Genomic DNA, 12020 nt, shown 5'->3' with positions numbered 1-12020 from the left:
TCATATAATCTATCCCACAGAACTAAATTTCATAGTAAAAGAGAACTGAGTTCATTATAAATTGCTCTTAGAACAGGGTTTTGTTGTGTCTGTGCTTCATAAATATAAACTGACGTTTTTTAAATTAAGAGCTGATTTAATAACATAATCTGTGTCTGCAGAACATTGTAACCCACCTTGTCAACATGGTGGCACGTGCTTGGCTGGCAATCTCTGCACCTGTCCTTATGGTTTTATAGGACCAAGATGTGAAACAAGTAAGCAAAGGTCTCCTGCAGTCTGAAATAATGAAATTGCTCCTTTGAATAGTCAATGGCTTTGATGCTATATGCAAAGAACCCAAACCCTAAGTAAAGAACACACATTCATGATACATGATAATGGTACCATCTTGCATAGCACTGGGAACAGCCACCGTGGCCAGCACTAACATAAAGAAGTTTGTTCCCTGAAGTAACTATTTCCTTGACACTATCCATGAACTTTCTTTGAGATAATAGGAATTCAAATTTGCTAAATTGCATATAAATTGCTCATTTATGTCTATGATTGCTTTTATCAGTAACTAATAATTTTCCCAAATAGCCAAATCTTGTTTACCACTCAGCTCAATGGTTTTCTACTTTCCCTGTTTCTATTAGCCAAAAAATAATTGAATGTGATCAAGGAGCACTTAAAGCCAAAGTATAAATTATGTTTTATTTTTCTCTCTGATCTTAATCATTAGCAGATGTTATTGGCAGTTATGAGCTAGCTAAGTAATAGCGAACAATATGACCATTCCAGCCTAATTTACTTTTCTTTTATGTTTATCTTACGATAGTGGTTTGTAACAGGCACTGTGAAAATGGAGGTGCATGTCTTACACCTGATGTTTGCCAGTGCAAGCCTGGCTGGTACGGACCCACCTGTGGTACAGGTAAAATCAGAAATATTTTCAATGAACATGTCAATTAAAGGAAATTTAAAATGTGCCAATGTCTTCAATACTTGCACCTAAGAAACATAAAACTGATGAAACAAGACAGGTAAGAAGTTGTTATTTCAGACAACTTAAAACTATCTTCATTCTTTTTCTTTTTATATTGGGTCATACAATATCTTAGAGCTTTACTGTTACCCTATCTGATACTTTTTTGTGTGTGCCTTTATGTTTTCCTCATCCACCTATCTTATGGTGGAGAGAAAAATATCTGTGTTGTGTCTTTTAGGTTTAGTTTTAAGTTTTTGATCACAACACAGACAGAGATTCTATTTCTAAGCAATTGTGAGTTAAGTGGACACCTATCATGTTATTCCAGTAATTTATCACAGTATCAGGCTTGCTTCTTTGGCAGGAATGTTTGCAATTATCTGTTTAATCTAATCCATTATGATATAATGACTTTTCTCAATGAAAATTTAATTCAACGTTTATAGCTTGTTAACTATGTGTAGAGCATGATGCAGAGAGAAACAAAGATCAGTTTGATTTTTGCCCCAGTTTTAAATAGCATATTGTTAATAATGGGGACATGGGATATAATTATTAAAAAAAAGAGGATAATACAAAATGGGCTATGATAAGTAATGTAATTGAAGCACAGTTTCTCAGAAGCAGAGAGGATAGAAATTAATTCTGGCAAGTGGAGTTGGGAAGAACACAGGATTGGTAGTACACCTGGGTGAATGGGTAAAATCTAAGGTAAAAAAATGGAATTGGGAGTAGCTTTCAAAGCAAAACAAAGGTAAAGGAACAAGAACAAAGAATGTTTTTGGGTGTGCTAGGACTTGAGGGCACTGTTCCTATTTTAATTGGGAAGGAGATAAAGAGGTGTGATAAAGGCATGAACACATATAGTTGAGCAGATTACAAACCATCCTGTTAGCACTGTTGAATTGTCTTCTCTTAATTTGTAATCATTTCTTTCGGCTTACTGAAGGCATCCTGAATTCTAATCATAGCCTCCACACTCTCAGCTTAGTATTATTTGTAAACTTAATGAACACACTTTCAAAGCAATTATGCAGTTATTTCATTCCTCTTATGTTTGGCAAAGTCTAATTAATTATACGTTATGGGTTTTACTTGCAGTAAAAATAAAATATTTCATTATGTGCCATTTTGTATGTCTGTGCAGCTTTCATTTTTTAAATAATAAAACTTTTATGGTCTCTTTTCCTCCTGCTGTTCATAAGCTTTGTGTGACCCCGTTTGCCTCAATGGTGGTTCCTGCAATAAGCCAAACATTTGCCTCTGTCCAAATGGATTCTTTGGTGCACAATGTCAGAATGGTAATTATTCTTCCTTTGTGAGTAAAAAGGGCAAATCCAAAGTTAAACACCAAGTGAGCTCTGAGTAAACATGAGACAAGTTTCAAAGGGGAAGATGCTATTTATTTTTTCCTCAATTCTTGTGATATTGCATATATGCCCATCAAATGACCAGTTCATACAAATATATCAGAGTTATTATGTAAGTGGTTATATTTATTCAATATACATTAGGCTCATAACCTTGGTGCTTATCTGGGCAGTTTTGTAGGATTGAGGTATGAAAAAAATAAACAAAATTCTCTTACAGTCTATTGTAATGAAATGGTGTCTTTTTTTTTTTTTGCTCCAAAGTAAAAATGTTACATTTATGGTGAATCTACTGTCCAATACTATCCCATGATCTCTCTTCACTTTAGTGTCATTTAATATTTATGAAGAGTCACCTATGCACAGCACTATGAGAGACGATATGGGGACATAAAGATGCATCATTTTCCCCCTTCATGGCCCGTTATTTTAACACCTTTCTTCATATAGTTAATGTTACAGGTTTTTTTCAGAATAATGGGAATATCTTGAGGATGGGAGTATAGGTATAAATTAATGCCAATAAATAAAATTCAAAGTGCATTTTCTGCATCTTCATTTTTTTTAGTTTATACAAAATGTAGGGTAGATTTTTAGTGTAGAACATGTCAGATAATTTAATTCCTAAAATTCATATTTTCCTTGGCATGATACACTGATTTGCAATTCTATTTCTCTTATTTGGATGTTGGCTAGAATTCTTAGGATGAACCTGAAGCAGAGAAGAAATCATCCTAACACAGGCTGTATCGGCATAGGGAATGAATTCCTCTAATTCAGACTTCCTTTGAGGGAGCAGTTTTCAAAATGGAAAGAAGTAAAAACTAAGTTAAGACAAATCTTGAACCTAGAAGATTATGGCTAAACTGAAGCTGAAGAGGTATAGGTGTTGTTATGAGTGGAGAACATAAGGAGGGAAATGAAAAGGTTACCTTTGATATGCTAGTTACAGTAGATGTGAGATATAGTAAGAAAAATTCTTCCCTGAAAAAAATAAATATATATATGCCAACTGGGTAACTGGATAAACGAGGGAATCTGTAAATTATTGACTTGAACTAAAAATTATTTATTGAACATATGTCATGTTTTAAGAGCTCAGGAAACATGTTAAACATGTTATTGTGATAGAAAGAGAGTAGGTTTTGGAATTAGCTAGGCGCTACAACTTCCCAGCTGGCATGGGCTTTGAAAATTTACTTAAAGTCTCCAGGTGTCAGACTTCTTGGCTTTCGAGTATGATCTAGATAGTTGCTGTGAGGTGTAATTCTTATTAGATCATATCCCCTTGGTAGCTCAAATGGTAGGAAGGGAAGATGGCACACATATAGAAAGTGATTGAATAAAATTAGGCATATGGTTTAAAGTAAATATTAGGAACATGTACTGTGTGTGCTGTAGAATTTCAAGTGAAGAAGACAGAAATGGAGCTAGTAACATCACAAAAAAATGTATGGCTGAAGAGATGTTCAAATATACCTTCCAGTTTCCTTAACCTCTTAAATTCCACACAGAAGTTGAGCCCCAATTACTTGGGTAATTTTGGGGTTTGGTGGGAGAGCTATCAGAGGTCTATAGAATTTCATAAATATATGTGGATTATGGATTTTTTCATAAACCTCCTCTTCCTAACGTAGGAAGGAATTATAGGTGGACAGAGCCAAGCCTTGTATATATCATTTTAATTATATGCGCTTTGTTGTAAAAATGTAGTATTTATCTCTACACTCAAGTCTTCATGGTTGATTATTAACTGACAATTTCATAAACAATTTGTAGGATTTTTTTTAGTTTTAAATTTCGAATCATAGGCATTTCCTATGGTGTTTTGTAGTGGAAAGAATACATTTTTCTTAATAAATAGAAATAATCTTATATTTATAAAGGATAAGGAACAGAAAATGTAAGGGCATTTCTTCACTAATAAAAAGTACCAATAAAATGCCAGAGAAAGAATGGTAGACTCAAGCATGAACCAGAAAAGGCTTAGCCTAAAATAGTGGAAACTATGCATTTGCTAAGAGCATTCAGTTATATTGTTTTTACACTTAAAATGCTACATTATTTCCATTTAGAATTCCATTTGAAATCAGTGGAATTTTTCTTACAGTGTTAGGAACTATAAAAAGCAGCCATTAAAGATGAATCTAATTCAAACTGGGAATCAATCTACAGCAGCCCTGTTACCAAAACCAGTTAATTTGAAATGATTTTTAAAATGTAGACTAAAATCCATTTCATTATCATTTAGGGAGAAATTAAATTAAAAAATTTCCAGACACGTTTGCCTGTGTATCATTGTTTAAAAACTGCATTTAATTTCCATATCTGGAAGAAGCATGAAATAAGAAATAACCCTCTCATAAAAAATAATACTAACCTCTGAATTTCATGGAACAGAATCATATGTATAGAAGATACTATTAAAGTATGTTTGAAATTATCTAACAAGTATTCCTAACAAAGCCAAGGGTTTATTGTTAAAAAGATTTTTACCAGGCATTCACAGGAATAAGGCACATATGAAGCTCTGCCTTCATGACCTCAGTAGGCACTCAAAATTTAAAAATATTTTTTAAATATCTTATGACACATTGATGAAATTTTTCTAATTTCCACAAGAACAGGTACATTCTTCTTTTGAGCTAAGGTTTGATTTATTTTCTTGGTTTTGTCCAGATCATTTCACGCTTCATTGTATGGTGAAACGTAAGTTAAGGTTCCTAATCTATCCACTATAGGACGAAAGACTCAATTTGTTATGAACACTTCACCAATACATTTCAAATTGTGCTAACCCACTAGCAGCTTATAGCTATGAGCATTGTATTTTATGATTTGGAAAGGACAGTTTTAAATTACTTACAGTAGTGATCTTTTATTTAAATAGCGCATTCCTCTGCCGTAAGTCCCCATAAATAACGAGCACATGATGCAATGTATAGTATGTAATAATTGAATATGTGATATTCACAGATTGCTGCCATGTGTTCTTTTAGCTTTCTGTCACCCTCCCTGTAAGAATGGTGGCCACTGCATGAGAAATAATGTGTGCGTCTGTCGTGAAGGATACACTGGCAGGAGATGCCAAAAAAGTAAGATACCACTAAATGCATTTGCCAACTACAGGTAAAGCAGACACAAAACCAGTGCTGTTTAAGGGCTGATCTTTCATATTTTTACCTTAAGGCATCTGTGATCCTATGTGCATAAATGGAGGAAAATGTGTGGGACCAAACATTTGCTCTTGTCCTTCTGGTTGGAGTGGGAGACAATGCAACACACGTAAGAGGAATACTCTTATTAATAAAATGCTAAAGCTTTCATCCTTCATGGGAACATAAAGCAGAATTTAAAAGAGCATTTTTCTCGGTTTTGCTTGCATGTTTGTTTTTTATTTTTGCTTAATTACTTCTTCTTTAGGAGATATCTTTTTGAAAGTGAAACACTAAAAGGCAAAGTCCTCTGAACTCATTCTTTCAGGTTAGCAGAAGAGGATACATTAGATTTTTTAGTTTTTCTACTACACTTGCCAGGATAAATGACAAGTTCTTAAGTACCCTAATTTGAAGTAGGGATCAGGGGAAGATTTTTAAAAAGTACTGATTCCTTGGCCCCATCTCAAACCAAGCAGTGCAGACCTTTCCAAGATGGGATGCTGTGCCTTTCAATCAGGTTAATTTTTGAGAAGATGGTGGCTGTCATCATTCAAATGTTTCATTCTGTTTCCTTTCTATAAATTATTTAAAATTAGTAGCTATTGTAGTATTTTGATCAAAGTGAAAAATGAGAAGCAAAGTAAATGTCCAACAACTGGGGAAAAGTTAAATCAAACAATGGGACACTGTGTAAACTTTAAAAGCACATTTGGCAAGAATATGTAGAAATGTTAGAAAATGTTCTTCATAAAATGTTAAGGGAAAATATCCTTTAATCACTAACTTTTAGCTATTTCATTTTTTTTTTCCTTAATGAAAATTTTTGTGGTTTATGATAGGATTTGACTGGTAACTAAAAGTTTTAACATGTTTATATTTCTGTTGCCAGCTGTCTGCTTTCAGAAATGTAAGAATGATGGTGAATGCATTGCTCCCAACATATGCCTTTGTCCTTCTGGCTGGGAAGGAGTGCAGTGTCAAATACGTAAGCCTGCAGGATTTCTTTCCTATTATCTGTTCTGAATCTGAGTCTCTTACAATAAGAAAAGTATAGCTTTAGGAGAAATCCATAAGGAAAAAAAAATTCTAGCATGGTAATCCTTTAAAAATTGGTTTTAGAAATAAAAAGAAAGCTTAGTCAATTTTATATCCATCTAAAAGAAGAAAGTATGGTATAATATATTAATATTTTGTGGGGCATAGATACTGTCAAATTATAGTCTGTGGGTTACCAGTAAAGTTCCCTCAGGTGGGCCAAAGAAAATTTTAACATACAGAAGTTTAAATAGTATTTCCTATTATAAGATAAATACATATTTTTCATGGAAAGTCTTAGGAAATATGGAAAAGTGTAAAAAAATTAATTACTCCAAATTTCACCATCCAGAATTAAATTCTGTTGCTTTTTTAATATTTTAGTATATTTCCATCCAGTTTTAGACATAAATTTCTATGTAGATGAACTTTTGGGGTATAGAGGAAGAGCAAATTTTATCCAATTTTGAAATTTTAATGAAAAATTGAAGTGACATGTTAAAATAACAAAAATCAACCTAACAGGAAAAAATTAGAAATCCCCTCAAAATATTTTCAATGATGATTAATTATATAATTGCAAATCTAGTGACCCAGTGTATTGTACACTGAAGTTACACAGTTATATTATGAGCATTCATTTTTACTAGAAATAAGTGTCCTGCATTTCAGTGTCTCATGAACCAAACTGTTGTTTTGATTCATCAGAAATTTTGCATATAATTTTTGTGACACTTAGACCTTATTTTATTAGTAATTTATAATTATAATTTATACATCTTTTATCCTAGAAAAATATATCAAAGTATTATTAAGTGCCAGTATTTACACAAGAAAAGTGTGCTCCTTGGTAATTCTGATTGGAAGTTATATGTGATAAAATGGTAGGAAAATAGGGCTAGCAACCTCAACTTGGGCTGCTCATTCTGGAGTGAGGTCTATGTGGACCATGAGAGAGAATGATGAGAAGATGTTAAAAGCACATTAATGTGAAAATATGCCCCAATGATTGTAGATTGAGAGTGTCTGAAGCTGTGTGCCCTGTTTTGCACTCTACAGCACTTTTATGTGAATTGGAAAAAAAATTACCCTTCTTCAAAATGCTTTATTTCCAACTATCTATAGAGAAATTGTCAATATAATGATGATTTTTTTTTTTAAACAAGATGCGTTACTGCCATCTGCTGGAAATAAATATTCAAATCTATGATATCTTTGATGTAAATGGTGCTTCTTTAGCTGTGGAGCCCTTGTGCATCACACAGCCTGCCCAACTGTATATAACAGCCCTAATGAAAACATACCCTGTCAGTGTTTTATTTATATCAAAACCATATTAATCTTGAATTGTGTAAGCTTTCAATATGAATATTGAAGCAATACCTTGCCAATTAAAAATAATTGTATTATATTAACATATAATTTTATAATATGCTCATTTTCACTCAATATTACTTAAAAGCATTTACATGTCCCTTAAAAACATAATTCTAATGTAAATACTATAATTCCCTTGACCTCTCCCTGTATGTTGAGCACTTTAGTTATCTACTAATTATTAAGTATTATAAGTATTTTCTCTCTATAGGTAAATGATAGATAATAAATAGATAGATATTGAGATAGATATAGGTATTGTTTAATTGCCTTAAGAGAGATTTCAAGGAAGAAATTTCTAGTAAAGACAACGGGAATATCTTTAAAAAGTTTCCAATAGAGTTGTTTGATATTAAACTTCCAATGGAATTATAGTACAAAAAATGTCAACTTTTCTTTATAAACACTATCTTCTGTTACAGATTTGAACTTCTCTCAAAAAAATAAGATATACTTCAAGTACTTTAAAAGATAGCCAATGAAATTTTTGTTTCCTTTAATAATATTTTTATAGAATTGTAAAATGTGTTGTTTGGGTTTTGGGTGCTTCGTTTTTTTGATGTGTATGTGTTCTGAAAGATGGGAGCGCATAGATTATATCTATCCACAGATGGTTATTCTTCTGACTACATTAATATCCAATCACCAGATAGCTTCAGACCACTGGAACAGAATATGGCACAAGCATTCTGTGTCAAAAGACAGTCATTGTAAAAATTTGTGTATTGCAGCAATCTGCAAACAAAAGTGTCTTTACGGAGGCCGATGTGTATTTCCCAATGTGTGTTCTTGCCGCACTGAATATACTGGAGCCAAATGTGAAAAGAAAATACAGGTATTTTAAATTTTAAAGAGAAAATAAATACTAGATATTAACATCTGCATATCTCTGGGACTTAGTAATTGACTTTTTTTAATGTTCTATTTTCTTTTGTTTCCAAAATAAAAAACATATCAGCATTCATTGTTTACCTCTAAAACTAAAAATAATACCATTTTAGTGCTACTTAATATTATAGAATTATCTTATTATATAAAATTTTGATGTACACTTAAGGAATTTTGGTGTATAGATACAACTGTCCAGTGTGATGCAATATTTTATGACACAGGAGGTGAGACAGCAAATATTCCACAATATGGGTTTAAGACATCACTAATTTATATTTTGGCCCAAAGACTATCCTCATCTCTCAAAAAATTCACCAATTTTAAATAACTGAATCACTACTTTATTGACTCGAGGGGTGGCCCTCAACGTTTTCAGTGGGCCATATACCACTAAAGCCTTGTCTATTCTCATTCATTTTCCCAAAATGAATTCTTTCTCTTCAATTGCTCTCTATTAAAGTCTGCTCCCTGGAAGACAATACAAAACTCTTGACATCTTTAGAATTAGGATTTATTTGTAATTCAGAAATCAGGGAACCAAAGGAAGAATAGAAGCTTTCTTGGAGTTTCTGAAACTGTCCCACACTTGTTAAGGCCAATAAATAGATATAATCTATTTAAAAAGTTTTGATGATCATATTTCTGCATATAAGATTAAACTGCATTTTGTTTGGTCTCTAATCTTAAATTTCCAAATACCAACAGTCCAGATATTTTTTCAGTCCTAATTCCTACACATACCAGGGTAGCTCTAACGGTGACATATGCATATACACATACAAAATGCAGCAGACCTCTTAAATGTTTCTTAAAGTTAATCTGCAGGAGCTTTAATATAAAAAGTAATTACATGCTATTTGACACTTCAGAAGACCTAAAGGCCATGAATGTCAAAGTATGCTGGAGTACTATAATTTGAAAAATGATAAGAAATTTTCTTCTTGAAGCTTAATACGGGTCAGTCTGGCTTAGAGGCAAAGTGGATGTGTGCACATTTTTCTCCTAACACTGGTGTCATCCTGGAAGGATATGGGCCCCATTATAAACATAACATGATCATAATAGGGCTATGGTTTGAAAACTGGAAAGCAAAATTTATTGAGTACTTATTTGATTAGATATTTTTGAGAAAAATAAAAATAAAAGCTTGAGTTTCCCTGGGTTTGAAGGTACCCTAAGGGTATATTATTTTATTTAATTTTTTTTGAGATTTTTATGGCACAGAAAACCCTATGACCTCCAAAGCTTTTCAACTCCACTTTCTATTAAACTAGGTTCCTTCTCTATATTCTACTTTTACATGTTTATTTGCCATCTGAATCCTTCCTTACATGATCAATAGCAGACCAGCTTCATTCCCATAAATGTTGTTTCTGAGACTGCATCTAGAATCACACTAAGGAAAAAAAGAACAGAAAGTCAGGAAGGAAAAGGGGGAAAGAGACTGGCTCGGGGACCACACGTGCTGCTATACTTTAACCTGCTCTCCCAAGTTCTTAACTTCAGTTCTCACTCAGACTGTATTCTGTTGATCACTGGTGCCACAGTTTTTACTTGTTTTTGACATTTCTTTGACTCCTAAACACAGAATACAAAAGAAATTTCTCTTTAGCAGGAAAAAAAGTAACCACGGCTTACTTTTAATAACTTTAATAACCATGGGTATTCACAGAACCTTCTCTAAGACCTTCCCTTGTTCCCCTCTCCCCCTCCTTCCTCAAAGGAGAGTTCAGGCCGGATAATCATCTCCTGGCTTTTCTTCATCTTCTTCTTGAGGTGTAGTGGGTAAAAAAAAAAAAAAGAAATGGAGGATTCTGATTGGATTGCTAGAATTTCAATGGAAAAGGCAGAGAATTACTGGCTAGAGACAAAAGACACAGAGAAAGGGGAAAATGAGCAAGGGAAGAAAGAGGTGCTAAAAGTGGTCTGGTTGATAAAAGTCTTTGAGAAGCATCATAGCCTTCTGCTAGCTGTTGGGTGCACTTACCATTGACCCTGCCACTTGCTGGCTGTGTGTCCTTGGGCAAATTATTTAACCCCTCTGAGCCTCAGTTTCCTCATCTGTAATATGGTGCTAATAGTAGCACCTAAGCATATGGTTACTGTAAGGTTTAAATTTGTTAATACATGTGAAATATCTAGAATAGCGCCTGGCACGCAGTAAGCAATAGGCAAGAATTTATGATTATCACATTGAATGGAGGAATAGAGAGAAAAGGAGAAGGAAAGTGATGGGGAAAGAGATGAGAGAAATGTTGTGATGCGTTGTGAACATCAGTGGTCTTTTCCTGAAGAAAAAATTAATTGGTTTTATTGGGCTTGGATGTTTCTTAAAAATAACCCTTTGCCAAGATGGGGTCACATACCATGCAAGCTCCATTTGGGTCCTAACTGCTTTGACCTTTAAATATGATCTTGGTTAGATATTATGAAAACAGTGCTGAGTCTTGTGGCAAACAAAACCAAAACACTTTATGTCAGAGGGAAAGAGGCAGCAAATAATGAGTAAGGGTTAAAGGACTTTCTACTATTTATTGAAACTTGATTTCCCTGTTCTACCATAGATAAAACGCCATTGAGTAACATCAAGGATATGAATCACAAGCCTATATCTTAACAACTGAAACTTTTTATTCAGAAAACGTTGAAGATATCTCTGGAAGTTTATTTGAACATCATTTAAAAAAATGTTTTAAAGACCAAATAAACTAATAAAAGATATAATGATCTTAGTGCTGTCATTGTTACAGAAGAACAAAGAAGAAATCTAGGTAATCTAAATTTGATTTTGAGATGTTTGCTATTTACCTATTGAGATGATGTATCTGATATTCCAGCCATTCACAATATTTAATAAACTGAATATTTTCTCTATCCTAACTGTGACTATGTCTTCATCACCAAGAGTCAGTCAGCACAATAGAAGCCACTTGATGTCTGCCAGAAATACAGTGTTTAATGCGGAATTGGGAGCTCGCAGGATAGTTGGATGAGAGTAGGGAGGCAAAATGAGTTATTCTCGAAAATTTGTTGGAAAGCCACTGTGAATCTTTTGTCTATCCAAGCATCTAGCTATAAACACCTCTGAAAAAACAATGGCTTCCTCTCCATTTCCATCTTCCAACTCTCAGGCAAATTCTTCACATTGGCAAACTCTTACCCAGAACCCCACAGAGAAGGGGATTCTGAAAAATGTAAAATGTAGCTTCCAGCCTT

At 33.5% G+C, this 12020-nt stretch overlaps 1 protein-coding gene across 2 annotated transcripts in view; it reads left to right on the top strand.

Moving 5' to 3' along the window:
- VWDE (von Willebrand factor D and EGF domains) overlaps window positions 1–11684 on the top strand; it is a 62761-nt gene extending 51077 nt beyond the window's left edge. For both annotated transcript variants that reach the window (XM_045564027.1, XM_045564025.1), the window contains 8 exons: window positions 162–257; window positions 824–919; window positions 2179–2274; window positions 5343–5438; window positions 5533–5628; window positions 6391–6486; window positions 8645–8748; window positions 11369–11684. In XM_045564027.1, the coding sequence (XP_045419983.1) occupies window positions 162–257; window positions 824–919; window positions 2179–2274; window positions 5343–5438; window positions 5533–5628; window positions 6391–6486; window positions 8645–8748; window positions 11369–11383 (695 nt within the window). In that variant the 3' untranslated portion in view covers window positions 11384–11684. The remainder of the gene's footprint in view (window positions 1–161; window positions 258–823; window positions 920–2178; window positions 2275–5342; window positions 5439–5532; window positions 5629–6390; window positions 6487–8644; window positions 8749–11368) is intronic.
- The last annotated feature ends 336 nt before the right edge of the window (window positions 11685–12020 follow it).

This window comes from Lemur catta, chromosome 11 (assembly GCF_020740605.2).
Source record: "Lemur catta isolate mLemCat1 chromosome 11, mLemCat1.pri, whole genome shotgun sequence".
In the NCBI taxonomy this organism is placed as follows: domain Eukaryota; kingdom Metazoa; phylum Chordata; class Mammalia; order Primates; family Lemuridae; genus Lemur; species Lemur catta.
Note: the sequence above shows the minus strand (reverse complement) of the source record. Positions and strands in the feature narration are given on the sequence as shown.